Source organism: Penicillium coprophilum (assembly GCF_028826855.1).
Source record: "Penicillium coprophilum strain IBT 35676 chromosome Unknown utg000001l_segment0_segment0, whole genome shotgun sequence".
In the NCBI taxonomy this organism is placed as follows: domain Eukaryota; kingdom Fungi; phylum Ascomycota; class Eurotiomycetes; order Eurotiales; family Aspergillaceae; genus Penicillium; species Penicillium coprophilum.
The window spans coordinates 1837297-1860378 of record NW_026622720.1 but is presented as its reverse complement, the minus strand read 5'-3'; the positions used below and the strand labels follow the sequence as shown (position 1 = coordinate 1860378).

The following is a 23082-nucleotide window of genomic DNA, read 5'->3' as shown; positions in this document are numbered from 1 at the left end:
AATGTCCCTCGTAGCATCACCTCTGACTTTCTAATGCCATCTTGTATGGAAATATCTCATCAACTCCAATTCATTGTCAAAAACAGCCTCCAAAAATACAATATGACATACCAGCCTGCTATTATGAGCGTCTCCCTAGGACGAGCTTGGCTCCATGATTTTGACTACAAGATCGGCCAGGCGTCAAAGGCAGGTTTTAAAGGAATAGAAATCTTCTATGAAGACCTCGATTATCTCGCACGACAGATTTCTGGGAACGACACCCCGACACCCGACCAACTGCTCCAAGCAGCAGATGAAATTTACTCAATCTGCCAAACTTACGCCCTCGATATCATCACACTGCAACCATTCCTCTTCTACGAGGGACTCAAAGATCGAGAGCAGCATGCAAAGCTGATTGAAAAGATGAAACTCTGGCTACAACTCGTTAAACGCTTAAACACCAACACCATACAGATTCCTGCCAATTTCCTCCCAGCAGACCAAATCACCGATGAAATCGATATCATAGTTGCCGATCTGAGGCAACTGGCGGATATGGGCGCAGCCGAAACTCCTACTGTCCGCTATGCGTATGAAAACCTCTGCTGGAGTACGTTCAATGATACCTGGGAGAGAGCCTGGGATGTGGTCAAGCGAGTTGACCGACCAAATTTTGGCATCTGTCTGGACACCTTCAATATCGCGGGGAGAGTGTGGGCGGATCCGGCCTCGCCCACTGGCAAGACAGTCAATGCGGATTCCGATTTAAAGAAGTCCCTCGAGCAAATGGTTACTGAGATCGATGTTGCAAAAGTCTTTTATCTTCAAGTTGTGGATGCAGAGAGGATGGAATCGCCATTGGTTCCTGGTCACCCTTTCCATGTAGAAGGCCAACCGGCGCGGATGAGCTGGTCGCGGAATGCGCGAGCATACATGTACGAGGAGGACCGTGGAGTATATCTGCCAGTTGAAGAGGTTGCAAAAAGCATTATTTCAGGATTGGGATACAAGGGATGGGTCTCAATGGAGTTATTCTCGAGAACGATGGCCGCAGAAGGTCAAAATGTACCTGATCAGCATGCGCAGAGGGGTATCGCGTCTTGGAAGAAGCTGCAGCAGAGGCTTCAGCTCGATTGATCTTTCTAGTAATTATGTCAGACTGAGGACTGCTGTATATAAGTATACACAATATATGTTCCACGGCATCTCAACTTTCTATACATCGATCTCCTTTCCATCCAACCAGTCTTTAGCAAGTCGATACAATAAATCATGCTTCTCCCCGCAAATAGTTCCAGCATTTCGACGATGCCCAGGCATATCTCGCAGCACTGTAACACCCATGGTAAGCTCCTGGCAATATGCCAGGCACTTATATCCCTCGGGATAAGAGTTGAGCTTCTGCACGTCAATTTCGGGGAACAGGTTCGGGATCACAGGCAACAGCTTATCCTTCTCATACCAATGCCTCACGAATGTTGCACCCCAGCGACCATCAACTTTCTCGAAGAAGAAGCAAAAGCGGCAATCCGCCTCCGCGTCCACTTCTATTCCGTCGATTGTGAATCGCTGCGTGATAGTCGCCTTCATCTTGGTGACGGCACGACTGGCGTCCGGGGTTATATCGGTCGTTACCCCGTGGCATCGGTGCATGATGAATGCACCCTTATCCATTCCAGCTTTGGAGGCTGCCATAAAGTCCAGGTAGGAAACTCGGCCAGACCATGTGGTATAGACGTATGCACCTGGGTGGAAGATTGATTCGAAATTCTCCCATTCACAGGCGTCACTAGAGCTGTTGTTTAGCTTGAGCTCAAAGATATAATCTTGTAGGTTTTTTCTTACCGGTAGCAAGGCCATCCCTCAGCTAGCTCACGGAGTTTTGCTCGCTCGAGGACCAGGTTATCTGGTCCGTTGTTGCGAAAGGCATTTTCAGGCCAAGTTCCCTCTGGTAAAGAGTGCAAGTCAGGCATAATGGAATCTATTTTGTGTAAATTGTCTGTACAGAAGATTGACAGATATAAGTATACCCTGTTTGCGGGGTGCGGGTAATCATTTGGACGGCTGAATTCATTGCCGATGAGACGCGCCCATTATATATATACATCAGACTCATAGCGCACACCCTCAAAATAAATAAAGTAATTTGTCCCGTAAAATTCAGTATTGCCATAGGGAGATCAAGATGTAGCATGTATATAGTACTCTTTCTTCAATTGCTAAAAATTAATTCCTTTGCTCTCTTCGGCTGCCTTGAGCAAGACATCCCATGCACCCTCCCGGTCCAGTTTCAGGGCATATTCCTCTCCAGCCCATAAACGCCATTGCTCCTCAATCTGGTACCCAATAATATGGGTCCCCTCCACACAAGGCCATCCCAGCTTTTCACCCTGTTTGATCATCCTTGTCCTCCGCGGCTTGAAACACATGTCCAACAGAACACCCTTATCCGGCCGCGACAGGAATGACGCAAGGACAGTAGCCACTGTGATTTCGGTCTCGGTCTGCGGCTCAACATCTGGCACTGTTCCAACGATGTAGTAAGGACTGGGCAGCTTCCTTCCCTGCTCGATCGTTTTCACATGGATGATCGTCGGGACCCTGGCCAGCTTTTGCGCGTCGTGGATGAGGTCGGCAACTTCCTGGCCGTCGCGGTTCAAGACGTAAATCGTCGGGCAATGCAAGTGCATAGACAGTGCATAGACAGCTGCGCGACTGGCACCTCCAGCTCCCACAATCAAGGCCGTGGCAGGTGAATTCGCCGAGGGCCTCTCGTTCTCATTGCCTTTTTCCAAAAGGCAACCCTTGATCCCGCGCCAGTCTGTGTTGGTACCACACATGAGTCGCGTAGTACCGCTCTTGTAATACACATTATTGCAAGCTCCAATCATGGAACACAGTTCATCCAGCTCGTCAACATGTTTCATGATCGAGTTCTTGTATGGCATGGTCACCACTAACCCCGCTGTGGTGGGTGCCTTGGCGACCTTGAGGAGATCGTCAACTGTGGGACATTCTGTTGAGTAAAATGTCCAGGGGAGACCGAGAGATTTTGCAATATAGTTGTGCATGCTATAAGCGATGGAGTGGGTGACACCCAATCCCACCAGGTGGAGGGTCATTTCTTGGGACTGTTGCGTCATTTTCGGTCAAGGGAATATCAACATGAGCAAGATGTGACTTTAAGCCTGATACTCTGATTACTGACAGATTATTAAATACCACTGAACTTCTTACACTGGAATTGTGACATCTATGCGGATATAGATTATCCGTGTTGACGGTGATGGATTCCGCAGTCGATTAAATTCATACCCGATGCGATATATAGTTCGAGTCACCTATCCCTTTCGAGCATTAGTTTATAGCATAGGAAATAAATTGTCTTTCTTGCTCTCTATGCCATTTACTTCATACGATCATGGAAAAGAACTTCCACATCTTCGGAAAAGGGATATCGTTTAGCATTTCACCTACCATCCACAACGCAGGCTTCCATCACTATGGCCTTCCCTTTACCTACACAATCTACGAGTCCAACAGCATTGACGGCGCTGCTGCGTTAATCGCAAAAGATTCCTTTGGCGGAGCGAGTGTCACAATGCCACACAAGCTCCAAGCTCACAAGTTCTGCGACGAGCAAACGGAAACTGCTCGATTAATTGGTGCAATCAACACTCTCATTGTGAAAGGGAGTGGCAGCGATCGGATAATTACCGGCGATAACACAGATTGGTCTGGTCTGTACAGTATTATGGCTGCACACTCAACAAAGACACAAATACAAGCTAGCACCGGACTAGTCCTCGGGGCTGGGGGCGCCGCAAGAGCCGCACTCTACGCGCTGCACAAAGCTGGAGTCAAACGTATCTACCTTGTAAACCGGACCTTGGTCACCGCCGAGCAAGTCAGAGACGATTTTAAGAACGTGTTTGACATCAAGGTTATCTCAAGTCTTCAGGATCTTCTGGAGAAGCCAGAAATCATCATCGGCACTGTACCCGCAGAGACGACCACAGAAGATCAGTTCGCCTCGTTGTTTGGGGATCGGGGGTTGTGTGTCGATATGTCATACAAACCGAGACAGACGCCACTCTTGACGGCAGCACAGCAGAATCAAGGGTGGGACACGGTCACGGGTGTGGAGGTACTGCTTGCACAGGCGTTCGACCAGTTTTCACTTTGGACTGGACTTGAGCCGCCGAGAGATATTATGGCGGAAGCTGTTGTGGTACATGAAGAGCGGGCTACGATGGCTAAGAGTGGTATGCTTTAGATTTGGAATTGAATAGACCAGGTTGGAAAACTGATAGGTATCATATGCAATTGCTTAATTTGAAAACACGAGGGACATTGGCCGATCAGCACTCGATCCGAGAGATCCTACTCGCATGATTGGATCATTTGGTTGAATAGATTGGATGTTCGGCTATTTATTCCATGGCTATTGTGTCAATCCATAATTCCCCCACGCCGAGATTGCCGAGGGGAATGGGTAACTCACGCTGTGTTTTCCACTCTGGCAAACCGCAGATTGTCGAAGATCCAATTGGTTTGGGCCTTTGATAGATACATCTCCCGTGGGACATCCGATTACCCCAATCGCGGATTTCCTGCTCCAGGATCGGCAAGTTATGACAGTTCACTGGAAGCCATCCCGTAACCGTTGGTTGGATCAGTAGTGCGAGGACATTCAAAACCCAGAACTTGCTATTACTGCTCCGTCCAGGGCAATTGAGGCTGCTGTCGTAAGACCTTATCACCCTGTCGACAAACGGATGCAGGGGACGAGTGATATCGGCGATTCGGAATAGACCCGTAAGAAGGGGAGTATCAAAAATTCGACCAGTATACTCATGCTCGGGTCTTAGACCTGATCCTATATCTACGACGTGATATGCCATGCCTCCAACGGAGTCAGAGTGGAGATACAGGCCCCAGTAGAACTCATTGGCCTCGGGTGGTTCTTGACGGGCTTGGAGAATGACATAGAGTCCACCGACTTTGAGATCTGCAAGAGACATCTGGAGATGATTGGCTGATCCTCGGGATCTTCGATTTCGGGCTTGTTGGGCTTGCTTGGTCTCCTCTGGCGTTGGGTAGGCACGAGTTGGGTAGCGCACATTCTATCTCCACGATGCAGGCGTTACGGTGATCGGTGATCGGTGATTTCTTCAGAGTCAGATACTTAAATTTTCCGACATATTGGACACGTTGTATTCATCACACTCTGCTCATGTGCCCAGGGACTTGTACCCCCACCGTCTGTGGCACATTGAACGATTGGCGATGCTTTAGGCTCCTAGTTGAGTTAAGTGCGATTCAACCTCGGGCTTTTTCTTAGCCGACGAGCGATTCTGGTGCATGTACGGAATACGGAGTACCAGGTTCAAATCGGATCTTTTTTATCTCCTAGTTCAGCTGCAATTCTGGGCCCACATTTAGCGATCTGTTATCTGCAAAAAAAGGACTCAATATTGAGGGCTGTTCATATGCTTCGATTTCAAATTGCCCTTGACTGTTAACAGATATGTGTCGATCCACGCTATGCAACTGGTGTGGTTCTAGAAAAATATTTCAGTATGTATCACGTTTGTGTGACCCCTGTGGATTTGTCAGATATTGCACAGTCTCTACCAATAGTCCTTCCTATCACATCCCTTTATGCGGCTCATTTTCGGTCTCATCCCATCGTGCTCCATAGTTCCCCTCAAGCATTGCCTTGAAACACACTTCGTACCACTTGCCGGATGCTAACAGATGCATAGTCCCCCGAGTCATGATCAATCACCGTCCGTTTGACAGATCATATCACAATCGGCCCACAGTGGAAATGAAGCGGATGCAGCCTTACTGATTATCGGATTCTAAGAATAAAACACTGAAATTTGAATGTCAGCCCATGTCAGCTCGCGAATGAAATATGACGGTTCTTTCCTATAGTCATTTCTTACACTTGAGAGATTCAAACTTACAATTCGGGCAGGAATTGAGTTCCGGTCACCCATGGGAAAGGAATCAACAGAGTCGCGCTTAGGTCAAGACAGGCATCGCGCCCGGAAAAAAACCGTGGACAGAGCAGAATTTATTTTATTTTTGCTTTAACGTCCGAAGTCAATAATTGGCAAGTTAACAGAGTGTAAAGGAGTTGAAGTGTTATAGACGATCGTTACCCAGCTCGAGGTGACCCACACCTAAATGTGACTCTGTACACATCCGAGGTCCAACTTTGAAGTCGCGGGGTTGTTGTCAATGATCATATAAGTCGATGAGTAGCCGTTGGGCCTAGTCGAGGATTGGAGAAAAGACGGGAAATGGTACGGATCAAACTCCCGATCTGCAGCTTTGCATCTGTCAAAAAACGGCGTGACTCAGACCCTAGTGCTCCGTACGGAGTAGAATATATGGGGATTAATAAAAACATGGTTGATCAGCATCGAGCGCTCCGATGATTTGACTATGATGGGGGTTCCAAAAGTGGGACGTTAGTGAGAATGGGAATTTTTCCGATATATCCAATCACCAAAAGTGACAGAGGTGATTATGTTGCGGCGGGATGATGCAATGATGCAAGGCAGGCATCTACCTGCAAGCCATACAAGGCAATCCAAGCGTATAAGAGGCCATAAATATGCGGTGTTGAGCAAACTATACAATTTGAGGCCCAACACTGAGTTATCTGAATTGCATGTCTGAAGCCAACTGGTATCACTGGTATGATCTAGGACATAGGCCCTAAAAGCGCCAAAGAGGGACCCATCTCCACCGGGACGGCAGATCCACTTAGGAACTGGGCTTCTGGACTTCTGGTTCTCCGGATACATAATTTATAGCTAGTAGACATGACCAAAGTAAGCGATTGCAAACTTAATGTAGATTGCGAGTAAAAGGAGGTGTAAGATAATCTCCGCTATATATTGTCGTTAATTGCACGTTCCTCAATGGGGCCGTGGCTTAAGCCAATCAATCCCCTTGGAGAGACACAATTTAGTAGCGTACCAAAGCCATCTATTATAGCACGGAATGGGGATTGAGAAAGGGGGTTGTTTTTGTAGGGGAACAACAGAGCAACAACACGATTATATCTCATGGCACAATGAAAAGTAGAATCGAATAGAACTCAAGGACTGAATAAATAAAAGAAAAAAAAAGCAAAGGAAATATCCAAGCAATCCAACACCATTCAATGGCGCGCATGTCCCCTTTTTCTGGCCCAATCACCATTTTCTCCCCACTATCTCCTGAATTTCCCTTTGCCCCTTCTCTCCCTTCTTCTTTTTTCTATCTTAAAGGAAAACAGGTCACTTTTGATTTTGATTTTATATTCTACCCCAGACCTTCGAGACTAATTCTCGAAAAGGAAACGAAGAACGGAAGCTCTCTTATTTCTTCCCGTTCCAACCTTCCACCTCCGAACTCCCCCTAACTCTCCCATTGTTTTTCCCCAAGGTGGATTTCGCTCTAAATTGTCTTGCGATCCCTTTCTTATCGCCTTAATATCTCTCTCTCGTTTCATTTTCTTTATTTGAAACTCATAATGGCCTCGAAGGTGACTTTGATCCCAATCTGCTACGAGTTCCGGACATCCCAATAGCTAACCCTGATTCATCCACAGTTCCTAAGAGAATACAAGCTGGTGGTTGTCGGCGGTGGTGGCGTCGGCAAGTCCTGCTTGACCATCCAGCTGATCCAGAGTCACTTCGTGGATGAGTACGATCCAACAATTGAAGGTGAGCACCAAGCCCCTCCCCCGTTTCATCAGCCGCGCGCCGCGTCTTCCCAGGGATGCCTGACTTCCGTTGAACAACATCGCTGATTCGGAACCTTTTTCCGTCTACAGATTCCTACCGCAAGCAGTGTGTGATCGATGATGAAGTCGCTTTGTTGGATGTCCTGGATACAGCAGGCCAGGAGGAATACTCGGCTATGCGAGAACAATACATGCGAACCGGCGAGGGATTCCTGCTCATCTACTCCATTACATCGCGCCAATCCTTCGAAGAAATCATGACCTTCCAACAGCAAATCCTGCGCGTCAAGGACAAGGATTACTTCCCCATCATTGTCGTTGCCAACAAGTGCGATTTGGAAAAGGAGCGTGTGGTCTCCGAGCAGGGTATGTTCCATTGTTTCCTTCTCTACCTCCTCTCCACTCCCCCTTTGAAGCCTAAACTCAACCCCATGCCGAATTCCGCTTTACATCGCTAACCATTCTCTCATAACAGAGGGCGAAGCGCTCGCCCGCCAGTTCGGTTGCAAGTTCATCGAAACCTCCGCCAAGTCCCGCATCAACGTCGAGAACGCCTTCTACGACCTCGTCCGCGAGATCCGTCGCTACAACAAGGAAATGTCCTCGTACCCGTCCGGCTCCGGCGCGTTCGGCGCCCGCGCACCAGAGGGCAAGATGGACGTGAGCGAACCCGGCGAGAGCGCGGGCTGCTGCTCCAAGTGCGTCATCATGTAAAACACCAAAATGATCCGAATCGCAATACCCTCGAAATCTCGGGCCCACCGGAACACGCACGGGACGAGTTCAAAGGATTTATACGTCCGAGTGCACACTTGGGAAAGTTGGATATGTTTACCTTTTTGAATGGCCTTAATCTGCAACCGCCATTCAGATCTACAGCATGGGAAATACGGAGACTGCAACATTGCAACCTCGAAAAACAACCAAACCTGAAAAAAATTACCGAAGAAGTGGCATTGTCGTTTGTGTTACGGATGTTTGTGGGTTGTTCTCAACTCGCATTCTTGATGACTGCCGACCTTGACGCCCAACCTCGTCTCACGAAACATTTTGATTCCCCTTTTGTTCTTCGATTGCGTCTTTGTTTTAGTCCCTTTTTATTATTTTTCTGTTGAAGTCTTTGCGAAAGATCCCTGGTGTTTGTTTATCTATCGCCTTTTTATTATCATTATTCTTGGTCGCTCCAGACGACACGGCTGTCAATATATGTTCTTTCATGGCAAGGTGGATTGCTTTCCATCATTGCAATATGTACCTTGGTTTTTTGAGGTTGTCCTGGTATGATTGTTTTATCCATTGCTCCTGCGTACAAAAGATATATGTCCATCTATCCCCGATAGTCAATCCATTCGGTTTGATATCTCATATCAATGTTCTTATACCTGCTGGCAAGGATTCACTTGTCGCGAGGCTATGACAGCTAGCTCATAGGATGTCCTTGCAGACTCGCTCATAGCTACATGTGATTAGCTAGTCTGGTCAATATTCACATGTTGGAAACTCTCGACTGAAATATACATATCGAATTGCTATGCTCGATGTGCTATGCTCAATATGATATGCTAAATGTGCTATGCGTGTTCCCAACGTCGCAATCTATATATCTAATGAACAATCTACTGACTGAAAACTTGCTCCGAATCGGACGGAACATCCAACTCATCCTCCTTGGTAACCCGCTTACCCTGAACATTCTCCTCCACCTCACCGACCAACGACTCAATGTATTCCTTATCCGCCCCGACCAAAGTAACAGTATTGCGCTTTTTGCCCCAGCGCGGGTAGCTACCAACCTTGATCCCCCGAGGCTCAACCTTGGCTGCAAGCTCGGTCAGGTACGGCGCCACCGCACTCTCGGGCAACGGCGTGCTGACCATCAAGCGGAATGTCCCCTTACCCTCCGGGTCCGTCAAACGGGGAATAAGAGAAGGCTTCAAGCTCTGGAGCAGACGCTCAAAGAGCCGCGGCACGCCGGGGAGAATATGCACGTTGCCGTTCACCACCGCGATCGGCACCCACAAGTCGTCGGCGACGAACAAAGCCTGTGACTCGGCGGGTACATTGGGGTCATAGGGCAGCTCGACCATGCGCAGCTTAGCGGTCAGGCCCGGTGAGGGTGTCTCCCAGTCGAAGTTGAGTTGCATGGGGTGAGGTTTAGAGAGGCGCTTCATGCGCTCGAAGGCTGGCTTGTGCAATGCCAGCTTCAGGTTGAATGCCTTGGCGATTGAAGAGTATGTGATATCATCGTGTCTGTAGACAGTGGGATAGGTGTTAGCTGTGGGTTTATATGAAGCGCGTTGCTTGGGCGTTGTCGCTTGGATGAGTTTCTCCATGCGGAGAAACTAGGGATGGGGTTTGTTGCACGCACGTGGGCCCAATGCCTCCACTGGTAACGACGAAGTCATAGCGGGAGCTCATACGTCGTACGGCTTCGATTATATCCTCTTCATCATCGGGGATGACTTCGACTCGCTTCAGGTCGATGCCGAGCGAGAAGCAGAACTTGGCTAGGTAGGGCGAGTTGGTGTCGATTGTCTAAGGGTGGAGGGAATGTCAGAACCATTCTTCTCATGAGGGAGCCTGTGGATGTCTTCCATTACCTTTCCATTGAGAACCTCATCGCCGATAATGAGGCATGCCGCCGTGTGGATGGGCTTGAGCGCGGCTGATGTCATCGCGAACGGACCTGAGCGAGGGGCCAGGGACGGGGTCGAGAAGGAAGGGCTGATTGGACGATGAGGACTGAATGGACGTTGGAATTGTCGAGTCAGTAGATTCAGTCGGTTGAGCATGGAGAGATAGGTGTAGGATGAGTTTGGATCTGGATTGTTCAAAGCGTAGAGTGAAGTGGGGGAAACAGGGACACTCCGCCCGCATCTCCATCTCGTCTTTCAACATTCTCCGGGTTTTCAAGTTGAACATATCCAGTATCATTTTTATTCAGTGCATTATTAGCGCTCGACTCAGACCTTTTGTTTCCTTACCTTCTCTGCGTATTCCACAGTCAAAGTCCAAAATGGTGAGATGTCCTTCCGCGCCAGGTTGAATGGCATATGCTAGCAGATTTCCCCCACCAGGCGCTAACTTATGGTAGTCTGATTCACGACTATATTCATTCTCTCCCGAGACCAAGGAGAAGCTGCGCAAATTCCGCCTGGGCACATCGAGAGCCAAGGACGCGCAAGCTATCATCTGTACGGGCCCCTAAATCCGCGTTTTCCCACACATCCCATGCATTTCGACAGAAGTCGGTCTATACAGCACGTACTGAGTGCCAATCACCAACACACCGATATCTCTGCCTGTGTCTGAAACTGACCGTGGCTTATGATAGATATCATTGATGCAAAGACCCAGGAGATTAGGCCGCAAGACGATGAAGTCTACTCGAAGATGGAAGATCTGGCCGATGATCTGCCCGACTCCTCGCCCCGGTTCATCCTCCTCAGCTACCCAATGACCACGGTAAGTTGTCTATTGGAAATACAGTCTCCATCCGACCCATGACATTCGTACTAAATGAGATATGCACTCACAGAAGGACGGACGTCCCTCAGTCCCTTATGTCCTCCTCTACTGGCTCCCCGAGAACTGTAACCCGATGCAACGGATGTCGTATGCAAATGCAGTGGAGTTGATGCGCACCAGTGCCCAAGTCAACCGGGTGATCGAGGTGGAGGCCGATGAAGATATCATCGACATCAAGTCCAAGCTGACTGGGTCGGATTAAGGCATCCGGGCTAGTGAATGTATCTCTTGATTGGAGAGCATGTCCGTCGGTGGATTGAGCATATACCCAAGGCGTGGGATTTGTATAGAGAGGCGTTTTTTTATCTTTTTTTTTTCTTGCGCAATGGCTGGATCTTAATTGGCTTGGATGGAAATGCCGCCCACGTACACCCAGAACCACCCTATGTGGGTGTCGAATGTACTTCTGGAATTCGAAATCTGACACGCGCCTGACTGCCTTAGACTAACCAAATACCCGGGATCCCATGCTGGCGATCTCACAACACCATGGGACGGAATTTGTGATCTATCAACTAGATGGATGTTATTAACGGTGCAGTTCGTATACCCTCCGCTAGTGGTCGATCTCACGAACTATGTACTCTCAAGTAGCCCATGTTTTTGAGTTTCCCGGTGAGAATGGCCAAGGCCTGTCATTCGGAGATGCCGGTGTTCTGGGCTCAGTTAGCCTACGTTGCAGTCAGTTGACACTAGATGGGGACAGGTCTTGATGACAGCACGCTTGTAATGAGGTTTTGTTTACGATTACCATTCCTCCACGGAGGGGTGATGCCCAATATGTCGCCAGCTCAGCCATCGATAGCCGCCACGGATGAACACCTAAGCTGATCGATCTAACGAACGCTGTGCTCACTAGGGAGCCAGCCCCAGCTATCCATACAATGTTTTCAATCTCACCACCCTTTCAGATATTGATGATCATCTTCATTGTTAGTTCGTACGCTCGTATGGTTCTGCTGGTCCCGCCGTTTATGTAGCCGATGAAAAAGGTTCGGGGTCTATTCCTTGATACAATTGGCGGCCTGTCCTTGTTCAGTTACACTGTGGATTAAGTGGACATGCAATATATCCGACAGTGATTGATTGGTCTCTGTAAATGCGATCATTATGTGCCCTCTCCACCGTTCACTAAACCCTTTCTTTTTTAGCTGGAAGTAGAGTGTGCAGGGAGAAAAATTGGGACTCATGATTCGAGAGGGTTACATGACCATGTAAGTGATGCATTTACACCGTCTAAGGAGCCCATGTAGTTGTACCAACGGGGTGGTACAAGGCCCGGAATCCCGACATGGGAATGGCGGTGGCAAAGCGGATGTGTCATCCGTTTACCAGGGCCATTGCCCTGGGTCGCGTGCAGATTTGCATATGCAGTATAGAAGAGAGCATCGAGAGAATTAGGATGCATCCATCCTGGGAGAGCAGATCCAATAGAGCAGCCAAGTGGGTTACCGTGTACAAATATAGTCCGTATACTTCTCAATATTCCCACATGGGACGGGTCATGCTTACTGCAGAAGGCCCATACGTTCAAGTATGTTGTACTCCGTCCTCCGTACACCGGTACTTTGCATCGAGACTATAATGTGTGCGTAAATATCTCTGCTCTGGACCTCCATTCTTCCATGGCCCACTTGAGAGGAATTTACATTAACTTGCTTTTTATTTTCCCGGCAATTTTTTTTATAAAAAAAAATACATTACTATTGACCTCCCAGATTTTCATCTGTCGGTGTCCTTCGACAATGGCTTAATCTGCAGTAGTTGCAGTACCTTCTGGTCAAAGTCACCCCCATTCTCCCTATTTTTTTTTTTTTTTTTTTGTATTCTTCAATTTCATTCTCACTTACATCGCTCATGACGGCTGTTGATGCCTTTCGTATTTTGCGCTTTGGGACTCTGTCATGCATTTCCGGCCCAATGGTCGGAGAGATCCCCGTGTGGCTGTCAAAAAGTTCTTTCGCCACCCTTCCATACTAGGGGGATTCTGCATGGGCTTCTTCACAATCCCAGTCAATAATTTAGTCAGCAATATCAAGAACGCTACGCGGGAAAAACGTTCAAAATAATTATACCAAGGTCCAGCGCACGTACATATTTCCAATCCAGTACTCTGACGTTGTATGCTGTACAAGGTAGTACATCGTACACCGCAATGCATACAGGTTATACAGACTGTGAAGACAAAGACCAAACTCAAAAAAGTTCACGATCTCCGCGGTACTTCAAATCCCTGTTTCAAAGCAAAGTCGAACCTCCTGATCGACTACAATAGCGAACAAATGAAAGACGTGCTTATCACCGTGCCCCTCGACCACATTTCCTCCCCGATCCGCTCCCACTGATAACCCAATAACCTACCTGCTTTGGGACAGGCAGCCGGGATGGCGGGTGCTGCCGTGGGGAGAGGCCAACTCTCCCCACCCTTGGGGCTTTGCATGGTCAACCGGGGAGGACTACAGAATTATGCTGTTAGGTAATTGATCTTTTTATACTCCGTACAGAGTATGTACTTTTGGTGGCATGACGAAACACAAGACGTTTGCTCTCTGAAGGTCCGACGCCAAAGGAACCAATGACGTGCCAAGAAACAGGGGGCCATGGCTGTTCCAGTCAAATGTGGACTCTATTCTCGGATATGAGTTATGGAGAGAATCTCCTGAAGCCAGAGAGTTTCGAGGCCAAAGCCATTTTTTCCACACCTGGTTGGAGGAAAAAGAGTGGGGAGTGCACATCAGAGACTAAAGGGGAGGGATGCCAAAGTTACCAGGGCTATGACCAGTGATATGGTACACGATTGGCGGTATCTTCCCATAGTGGTTAGCATGGAGAAATACTTTGGTCGATGTAGCCAATTCGGAGATATAATCTGAAGAAAATTAGACCCCAAAAAATATATGAAAATATCAAATAAAAAGGCCAAAATGAAAAATTAAAATAGAAAAATAAAAAATAAAATAAAAAAAATATCAAATGAAAAATGAAAATATTCGAGATATCCCGAACCCACAGAACCACAGTATCGGAATCCCCACGTCTGAGCTTTGGACCTTTTTTTTATACACTAATGTACCTCTTTGGTATTATAGATATTCTCTATAATTGGATCCGTTTCCCTCTCGTCTGGGAATCCCACCTGCCCACCTGCATATCCTTCACACTTTTATATGGAATGAACCTTGGGATATCAGAGTATTTCACACATTCTGGTTCGAATAATGTCTCAAGATGGGCGCGAAGAGAAGCCGGAGGGCTTCTCTAAATACCTCAAGCGTATGAAGACCGTCCTCCGGCCTCGGTCAATGTCCAAACGCCAATCTATCACTCCTGGGACAGCGGCTCCAGTCGAAACGACGTACGATTTACATTCGTCTACCTGTACACTATATACACTATATACTAATGTTCAAATATAGCGAACCAAAGGAAACATCACCGGAGCCAGCTCCTGTACCGGCATCAGCACCAGCACCTGCTCAAGCACCAGTATCAGAACCAGCCCAGGATCTCAGCACACCAGGACCAGTCATGTACACCGATTACAGAACAACCCAGAACGAAAAGGCCCGCGCCCTCTTCGCCAAATACGGCTTGACTGTCGACTCCAGCGAATGGAAGACACCCACCGACCTCCAGGTCACCCGTGTAACAAAGCCAATTCGCATGCGAGTGCGTCGCACCTGCCACCGCTGCGAAACAACCTTCGGCGCAGACAAAGTATGCATCAATTGCCAGCACACTCGCTGCACAAAATGTCCCCGATACCCACCCGCCCGCAATAAGGATGGCGAACCGACCCGCAAGCCCAAGATCCCAGACGCATATGCCCACGTCCCCAGACTGTTCCCTAGGACCTCGCACCTCAAGCTCAGCACCACCAAGGAAATGTCAATCAAGATGCCGTCGCCCACAGGCGGCGCGGACTTCGTCCGGCGTCCGGTTCGCCAGCGCATCCACCGCTACTGTCACCTCTGCGCCTCACTTTTCACCCCCGGCTCCAAGGAATGTCCAAGCTGCAGCCATGTCCGCTGCAAGATTTGCCCGCGGGACCCGGCTAAACTCGATAAATACCCTGATGGCTACGCGGGCGATGCAGATCCGCCCAAACCGAGGCCGGAGCGCACGTTCAAGAAACCTCGTCGCAGGATCCATTACGAATGTCATGTCTGTCAGACTTGGTTCCAGGGTAATGTGGAAACTTGTTCGAATTGTGGTCAGGCGAAGTGCGATCTCACTAGACGAATCCCGTACGTGTGATACCCTATTGCATACATAGCTTGGGGGGGTTCTTGCTAACATTTGGTCTCTCTTGCAGTCCTAAAAGGTCAAACCGGAAACCAGTCCGGAGGTTCTCAAGAGCATTGAAGAGAAACTAGCAGCTATGGCACTTGAACATCAAGTAGACGTTGTTGACGCGGCTTGAGCATATACAACGTCGACCCGATTGATCTGTGCCGACCAACACAATCCTTGATGATATCCCGCGTTTACTCCATTGATTTTCTCTCACGTTATTCAATTCATCCCGATAAGAGCTTTTTTATTATCTATATGTCACCTTTCAAGCAAGACAGTACATCACATACATGGGATGGTATTCCCATCTGCACAATGAAGTCAACTCGTTCCCCTTACAGGGGTCGCTTCGGGGCTCCGTGCCGAAAATGAACTACCAACGCCTCGTTATTTCCACTTTCAAGGGTCTACATAGCCGTGCATGCGCCCTAACATGGGTCCTGATGATGTGTACATTCCATGACGCCGATGGCGGACATGGATATTGTATATGACGCAGAGTGTTTAAACGTAAGGGAACAGGCTGTTCACATGTAAGATAAGATACTAGTTTTCGTGGCATCGGAATATGAAACCCGGCACTTAACCCAGGAATTCCACTTCGCCACAAAAATAGACTGTCGCGCCATTTCCTGGGTGATCAGACATCGTACAGTTTGAATACAGAGACATAGGCGATAGACTTTTGATGGAAGTATAAGCGTTGCAAAGTATGTTGTACATCCACCGGACACACTTTCCTTCAAAGGACCACGCCCCTCCACGCTAACGGCGTTTATGCCTAATCCACCCAAGTTCTATGTCTTTGTTCGTCTCAAATCATATAGAATCGCCTACGTCATGTCTTGCATGGATCTGCATGCGCAATTGCCTCCAGGTCCATGCCTACTTTCTGCCTTGTACCTTCTCACCACTCCGATCATTCCAAATCTGCAATTCCTCCCCGGGCTGACATCTACCTTAAAATGATGGGGCACAACGCCACGGAAAGTACACCGGAAATCTTCCGATGCAGCCAAAGAAGATTCATTTCGGCCGAGGACATCGTGCCACATTTGAAATACAGTTCTAAACGTATTTAGCGTAACTCGAATGGGGACAACATAGCCCGTGTGGTTCCATTTGAACGGTCCGAGCCGTTTTTTGTTTCAATATAGATTGAACCCATTGAGGTGCATCCGAATTTCCCAATCATTTTCATACTCTGGGAAATGCACAAGATACATAGGCACCGCACACTAGACATAGCATAGCATAGCTTGTAAAGGATTGTATACGAGCCGAATTCATTAAAAGGCGAGAATAATGCATAGTGGGGCACGGAACGGAGTACAATGGTCATTGGTCTGGAAATCGCCCGTAGCCGCTATTTTCCCGATTTCTGGCTCTTTAACTTTGGCGAGACTTGTCCGATGGGGACTGGAAGGTTTGAAGATTTGGACTCGTATTTCTTAACAGAGCTTATCTACTTCATGTCAGTCCTCTGGTCCTCACGATCTAGATGGAGCACGGGGAGTACAATATATGCTTTTGCTTTTTCGGCGGAAACAAAAGTACTATACGGAGTACCCCCCCTGTCACCTGTTCCTAGTTCTGCAGATCCCCCTCGTCTCAACTACCAACTGTATGGTACTCCGTACAGAGGACAGAGGACAGAGTACAAAGTCACCAAGTATGCAGACTACTGCATAAAAACCACAGGGGCACAAGCCGCCGGAAACCCGGAGACGACCACCCGCTGTCACAACGCATGCACTACACAGATCCAGATTGTTGGGTCGCGGGCTTTGCAGCAAATCCCGAGGTCTGGACACGGAAGACTGATGCTTATGTGAGGGTTGTACTATATTCTTTGAGTTTTTCGCATAATCCACAGATGTCAATAAGTCAGGGGGTCGCTTAGGGAAGAGAGGGGATAACCCGGTTCCAGAACACCGGGAATAGAGCGGCTGGGAGGGAAAGACACCCGAAATGTCCTTTTTTTTCCAAAAAAAAAATTAATACAATATGCTTTATTGTAGTGGGAAATGGAGATTAGAATCTATTTCAACGGCCAACTAGCCTAATTAAGAAGCTATTGCGTTCCTTTTGTTTTGTATTGCTCTACGCGGGTGAAACGCGGCTGGTCGAGACCTGGAAAAACGATCGACAACACGCTATCATCACTAGAAAATCAGAAATGTACCAGTTCAACTAGAGAAAATAGTCGCCACAGCTTGGAGGATGTGAGCTATTGCTAGTATAGATCGTAGAGGATCGACATGGTAGAGAGAAGAGAGAACAGGCTGTCATGTTGGAGCGTTTGCCTAGTGCCAGCCTTGCGTCAATACAACACATGTCGCCAATTCAATCCGGTTAGACCTCCTACCCCATCTAGATCTTGGCACGTCAATGCCCACGATGTCGGATTGCACTAGACATACGACTTACCACTTTCTAGTTTCGGAGGAATGTAAATTGTACATGATGTTTGTTGTGTAATTTCCACCTGTGGACGGTATCGCAAGATAGAAGAGATGACAAATACATGAGCAGGGTCTGGGGAAATTTAGATCCCCGCCAACCTGTCCTGACCAAAGTACCGGATTGAACAATCGAAGCTGTCGTATCTTCAGGAGATTCTAACCGCCTGTTCGATGGAGATATTTTCCCCAATCTACTTAGACTTTGTCTTCGTGGGTCAGAGGGCTGATTTAAAGTAGACCCTCTTGCCTAGAGGGGTGTAGTAATCTCCTGAGCTTGGTGGATTCAGTAGTTTCTACTAGTTTTGCCCCTTGTCGAGCCCATCCTTAATGATTGTTAATCTATGGGGTACGAATACGAAGTACATCGATCGACTATCTTACTCCATACTCCATACTCCGTAGTGTCAGGGGAGATATGCAGATAGTCCCAACTGAAGTACCTTCCTGATTTGGAAAACTTGAGGGTGAATACATGTTGCCTTCCAATATTGTTTTTATCGGTTGGAAGATCATCGACTGGTCGCACTATTCTATATGTGCTCCATACCACGAATATAGATCATAGTGATAGTCATCCAATCTTCGTAAGTGCCCACGTTAACACATTACACGCAAGCGCGTTGCACCCAATCCATAACCCATTCAACCGTGTCCGATTTGTATCGCAGAATAACACCAGATCAATGCTATACCTTGATCCTCCGACTCAGTTGCTCCGTCCCTGCAGACTTCTCAAAATCAATATCATTCACACGATCCACCCGACGACCCAAAGCCCGCCGAAGAATCCAGTCCTTGCTATTGATTTCCTCTTCAGTCTGACCATCCTCTATAACAGGAATCCGATCAGATCCCTCCAACCGACGCAGCATCACACTATCCTCAGGTCGTGCAAAGTACACGAGACTGTACCGCGTCGATTCAGCCTGCAGCCCCGGCGGCGCCACAACCCGATGAATGTTCGATCGGAAAAGCCCATTCGTAAACTTGACCATTGCGTCCCCAAGGTTTACAATAGCATGGCCAGGCAGCGGTCGGACATAGACCCATTCGGCGTCAGCCCCGGGCGGTAGCACTTGCAGTCCCCCCAGTCGGTTGAACAGAACCGTCACGCTTCCAAAGTCCGTGTGCTGGCCCATCGCGGTGCGTCTGTCGTCTACTGGCTGTGGTGGTGCTTTGACAAACCGCACCTGATTGCCGCTTACAGCTTGTTGTCGGTGCAGATTGGATAGTGTGTCTTTTGGTAGGCCAAGTTGATCGTTCAGGATGTCCAGAATTAGGGTTACAATTGCATGTGACCCTCGCATGAATGAGCCCAGTCGGGCTCGGTTTTTGTGCAGAATCTCTGGTGTTGGTAGAGGATCACTGATACCCAAGATATCGTCTTTGGAAACCTGTAGATAGTTGTATTAGCTGCTGTGAGGGTACAGCTAGATGGGCTCAGGGCTGACGTACATTGTAGAACTCGTTTCGGTCTAGATTCCCCTGCTTGTCAACAACCGCAGCTCCCTGCGCTTTATATCCAAAGTAGGAGCTCTGTCCGCTGAAATCATACTGGTTTTTCTCCTCGGAGCTCAGGTCGAATAGTCTCTCGCCGACTTGGAACAGATTATCTGCGTCGCCGAGGAGGGGTGAGCCTTGCTGTGAGTCCGATAGATCGAGATAGAAGAACCCAATGTCGGTAGATGCTTGGAACAGTCTTTCTTGCTCGATCGTGTCACCTGCTAATAGCTTACCCGAGGATAGTCGAAGAAGGGGTGCTGTAGGGACATCATCTGGGAAGGGTGGAAGCCCTGGGAAGTTTTTGGGGATGTCCTTTTGATCGGTACGGGACTGCATGTTGATATAAGCAAAGTATGGGGGGTCAATAGTAGACAGTAGCTATCTAACGTCTTTTTCAGATGTTGTATAACACTTCGGGCATGCGGCTGGGTGTCGGTTTGCTATTTAATCACCCTATAGATGATATATGCGGGGAAGCATCAAAGAGCCGAGGGACGATCCAAGCCTAATCACTGAAAAGGTCTTATATGCGAGAATATATATTATATCTGTTTGTAGAGAATTCAATATCAGACTTGATCGTGTCGCAATAATGCATATAAACTGGATGTACCTTCGATCTATAAATGGTCTGCATATCTTATCGGTGTGACATCGATTTTTCTCCAACCTCCAACAACCACAAATCCCACGAACCCCAACTCCCAGTCTCCCATCCATTGGCAGAACAAAAAAGCCTATACAAAAATCACACATAAGCACGCAAAATGGCCTCCTCGCCAGCTCCCAAATCCCACATCGCCCACACTCTCCTCTCACGCGCCCACTCCCCAGACAGCGCAACGCAACAATTCACCGAGCGCGTCAAACAAAAACCACTCTTCCTCCGCGCAACCTCTCCCTCAGCATCCGACAACCGCTCCCGCCGCCGCCTCCACCGCCTCCGCAAGAAAGAATACTTCCTCCGCCATCAGAAGCCGCAACCACTATCAGCGCGCGAAAAGCGCAAGACCGGGCTGTACGACCTGCCCAAGGAAGAATGCAAATACCACATTTTCAAGGGCCTACATGAGCTGTGGGTCGGATATATGCAGGAGATTCTAGATCTGAAGGGCGGAACACATGGCCATGTTTCGCCGACGTCGCATGGAAGTAAGCTTGTCAGTGCGGATTACCATGGGGCTGAGGTTGAGGTTGTTAGGAGTGGGTGTGCTGGAAGGGTTGGTGCTAAGGGGATTGTGGTGCGGGATACGAAATTTACGTTTGTCATTGTTACCGAGAAGGATGAGATGAAGAGTGAGTCTTGTGGAGTGCGAGATGCGATATTGGGATGATGCTGATTTGGTTTTGTTTGTGCAGCGATACCGAAGGAGCATACTGTCTTCCGGTTCACGGTTCCTGTGCCTGGGTCAACGCCGTTTGAGGGGAAAGATCAGCTGACTGGGTCTGATGCTAAAGCTCCTATGCCGTTGGTTTTTGAGCTGCATGGAAACCAATTCGAGAATCGGTCTGTGGACAGAGCTAACAAGAAGTTCAAGTGGAGGAATATCGATTACATTTGAGAGGGCGATCAATCTGTCTGTTTATCATCAATCTGCTACCGATGGAAATGACTGCTCAATCGTGGAGCGGAATCGAGCGTTGCAAGTGCGCTGCTGCCATAAATGTTGATACAGTCGAGAGTCTGTGAGACTTGAGCCTTGAGCTTCAAAGACGTACTTTACGGGGGCATGCTAGTGTCTCTGAAGCTAGACTCGGTCTTGTTTCGCTACAGCCGCTGAGTGATACTGTAAGATCACAGTGTGCAAGCCCGACACGGAAAGGCACCCACACCTTGCACAGCAAAGGAAAGAGCGCCGAACACAAAACTTCAGCTCAGGCAACTCATCAAGTCGCCAGGGAGGACGTTCAATTGGAACAAATATTTTAGAAACTTCGCCCTATTAGTTAGCTAGAGATGCCTAAAAGCGAAGGTACCATTCGAACAGCGAGATGATGCTATATATTTACTACAATGATCAATGTAATGTGTAGGTATTTATGTGATGCAGAGTTTCCTGCGAATCTATTCATAGTCATGCGGTATGGTATATCGAGTCGGGCAATGCACGAACAGACTGAAGGCATGACAACTCTTCTCAACCACGAGGTTAGCCCTTCAAAGCGTCCGATAGAAGGTGAGTTCTAACGATAGCTTCGCTGTCATGGTAGACCACTTTTGGGCGGGGGTGCCATCTGGGACTTTGTGAATCGAAGATGATTCATAAAACCAAGGTATCGGGCTCAACGACACCAAGACACAGTAGAAAGTCGTGCATCTGGTTCAAGAACCCGAAGACAGGCAAGAACGACCTGGTAGCGTGGTGCATGATCCATGCAACCCGAGCGAGGGCAAATCGAAGCCACAGGCCTGATTTATATACGGGGAAAACAAATGAAGGATATAAACCCCTTCACATCCTTCATTCCTCACATTCCAGCCCATTCAAGACTGAAAGCACGCACAGTATCCACACGATCAGCCTCCGAATCGACCTCATCGATTCCCTTCTGTGCTCCACCGATCAAGAAACCCTTCTTCACACCAGTACCTAGTCTGCCACCGACAACGAGATCCATTATATCGATACGCTGGTCCCAGTCGTAGGAAACCACGAGGAAGTGCGAGTGGAAGCGCAGCGGGTCACCTGGGTAGGCCATGTACTGGCAGCCGAAGCGCAGGCCGGGAGAAAGGAAGTATCCTTTTGAGTGGAGGTGAGCGAAGAGAGGATAGGAGGGTGGCACTGCGGGCGCTGAAAGGTGTGTTGATGGCGGAGGTGTGGAAAGAGGCGGGTAAGATGTTGCAGGCGTAATTGCCGTTGCGGCTGGAGGTGTACTCATTGAGCCGGTGGATGGCGACGATGAGCGGTCCTCTGCGTTGAAGATGTCAACGATTGCAGCGTTCTTGGGCGACGGGGTGGAAATGCCCTCATCAGGAACCGTAGGTGTCTGGGCAGCAGCAGCACTGGCCTTCGCCTTGGCCTTTGCTTTCTTTTCTTCTAATTTTTTCAATGTCTGCTCTCGGTTGCGCTCTTTGCGATCCGATTGGATGCGCGAGACATGCAGGCCTTGGGATTCGAGGTCACGGAGGTACCGTCTGCGATCCTCTTCTAATAGGGTGTTCATGCCTTCGTGTGCCTTGGCTTCGTCTACGATGCAAGCTACACCCTTGTCCACTAACAGCCGTGCCTCCTCGGGCATCAGCTCGAGTGGGAGACCCAGGAAGACATTCTGCTGAGGGATCTGAGGCAGAGTCCCGATGAGCACACCGCAGATGTGATGCTCACGTCGCAGATACGTCACGGCGTCAATTGAGAACAACAGATATCTACCGGATACATAAGAGATCGGGATGGGAAGGTCTGGTTGGAAATCCATAATTTTTTTTTCTTTCTGATTTGAGATTTGTGGGATTTTTCAAATATTCTGTGACAAGAACAGTTAGCACTTGTCCAAAATGCAAATATGCAGGTAGCCAGTAAGGTAAATTTGGGTATCGCGAATCATTTTCCAGTA

At 48.4% G+C, this 23082-nt stretch overlaps 12 protein-coding genes across 12 annotated transcripts; 6 read left to right on the top strand and 6 right to left on the bottom strand.

The window, feature by feature from the left end:
• Positions 1–102: 102 nt before the first annotated feature.
• On the top strand, positions 103–1122 carry N7500_000686 (sugar phosphate isomerase/epimerase family protein; the record flags this gene model as incomplete). The annotated part of the gene is made up of 1 exon (XM_056671832.1): positions 103–1122. One exon carries the CDS (start codon positions 103–105, stop codon positions 1120–1122), a length of 1020 nt encoding a protein of 339 aa, XP_056537405.1.
• A 78-nt stretch (positions 1123–1200) lies between these two features.
• N7500_000685 (putative pathogenesis associated protein Pep2) lies at positions 1201–1958 on the bottom strand (the record flags this gene model as incomplete). Its single annotated transcript, XM_056671831.1, has 2 exons — positions 1201–1774; positions 1831–1958. 2 exons carry the CDS (start codon positions 1956–1958, stop codon positions 1201–1203), a joined length of 702 nt encoding a protein of 233 aa, XP_056537404.1.
• Positions 1959–2204: 246 nt separating this feature from the next.
• On the bottom strand, positions 2205–3128 carry N7500_000684 (shikimate dehydrogenase family protein; the record flags this gene model as incomplete). Its single annotated transcript, XM_056671830.1, has 1 exon — positions 2205–3128. One exon carries the CDS (start codon positions 3126–3128, stop codon positions 2205–2207), a length of 924 nt encoding a protein of 307 aa, XP_056537403.1.
• A 278-nt stretch (positions 3129–3406) lies between these two features.
• N7500_000683 (shikimate dehydrogenase family protein) lies at positions 3407–4261 on the top strand (the record flags this gene model as incomplete). The annotated part of the gene is made up of 1 exon (XM_056671829.1): positions 3407–4261. The coding sequence occupies one exon, from the start codon at positions 3407–3409 to the stop codon at positions 4259–4261; it is 855 nt and encodes a 284-aa protein (XP_056537402.1).
• Positions 4262–4418: 157 nt separating this feature from the next.
• Positions 4419–5009, bottom strand: N7500_000682 (uncharacterized protein; the record flags this gene model as incomplete). The annotated part of the gene is made up of 1 exon (XM_056671828.1): positions 4419–5009. One exon carries the CDS (start codon positions 5007–5009, stop codon positions 4419–4421), a length of 591 nt encoding a protein of 196 aa, XP_056537401.1.
• A 2513-nt stretch (positions 5010–7522) lies between these two features.
• Positions 7523–8449, top strand: N7500_000681 (Ras family protein; the record flags this gene model as incomplete). Its single annotated transcript, XM_056671827.1, has 4 exons — positions 7523–7534; positions 7601–7715; positions 7826–8101; positions 8211–8449. 4 exons carry the CDS (start codon positions 7523–7525, stop codon positions 8447–8449), a joined length of 642 nt encoding a protein of 213 aa, XP_056537400.1.
• A 902-nt stretch (positions 8450–9351) lies between these two features.
• Positions 9352–10527, bottom strand: N7500_000680 (flavin adenine dinucleotide pyrophosphatase; the record flags this gene model as incomplete). Its single annotated transcript, XM_056671826.1, has 3 exons — positions 9352–9985; positions 10104–10270; positions 10336–10527. The coding sequence occupies 3 exons, from the start codon at positions 10525–10527 to the stop codon at positions 9352–9354; spliced, it is 993 nt and encodes a 330-aa protein (XP_056537399.1).
• Positions 10528–10751: 224 nt separating this feature from the next.
• N7500_000679 (GMF family protein) lies at positions 10752–11465 on the top strand (the record flags this gene model as incomplete). The annotated part of the gene is made up of 4 exons (XM_056671825.1): positions 10752–10754; positions 10830–10929; positions 11070–11200; positions 11274–11465. The coding sequence occupies 4 exons, from the start codon at positions 10752–10754 to the stop codon at positions 11463–11465; spliced, it is 426 nt and encodes a 141-aa protein (XP_056537398.1).
• A 3016-nt stretch (positions 11466–14481) lies between these two features.
• On the top strand, positions 14482–15686 carry N7500_000678 (uncharacterized protein; the record flags this gene model as incomplete). Its single annotated transcript, XM_056671824.1, has 3 exons — positions 14482–14618; positions 14680–15514; positions 15588–15686. 3 exons carry the CDS (start codon positions 14482–14484, stop codon positions 15684–15686), a joined length of 1071 nt encoding a protein of 356 aa, XP_056537397.1.
• A 3024-nt stretch (positions 15687–18710) lies between these two features.
• Positions 18711–19863, bottom strand: N7500_000677 (putative oxidoreductase, 2OG-Fe(II) oxygenase family; the record flags this gene model as incomplete). Its single annotated transcript, XM_056671823.1, has 2 exons — positions 18711–19418; positions 19480–19863. 2 exons carry the CDS (start codon positions 19861–19863, stop codon positions 18711–18713), a joined length of 1092 nt encoding a protein of 363 aa, XP_056537396.1.
• Positions 19864–20294: 431 nt separating this feature from the next.
• On the top strand, positions 20295–21089 carry N7500_000676 (RNase P/RNase MRP complex subunit; the record flags this gene model as incomplete). Its single annotated transcript, XM_056671822.1, has 2 exons — positions 20295–20823; positions 20887–21089. 2 exons carry the CDS (start codon positions 20295–20297, stop codon positions 21087–21089), a joined length of 732 nt encoding a protein of 243 aa, XP_056537395.1.
• A 907-nt stretch (positions 21090–21996) lies between these two features.
• Positions 21997–22944, bottom strand: N7500_000675 (tRNA splicing endonuclease subunit SEN34; the record flags this gene model as incomplete). Its single annotated transcript, XM_056671821.1, has 1 exon — positions 21997–22944. The coding sequence occupies one exon, from the start codon at positions 22942–22944 to the stop codon at positions 21997–21999; it is 948 nt and encodes a 315-aa protein (XP_056537394.1).
• Between the last annotated feature and the right edge of the window lie 138 nt (positions 22945–23082).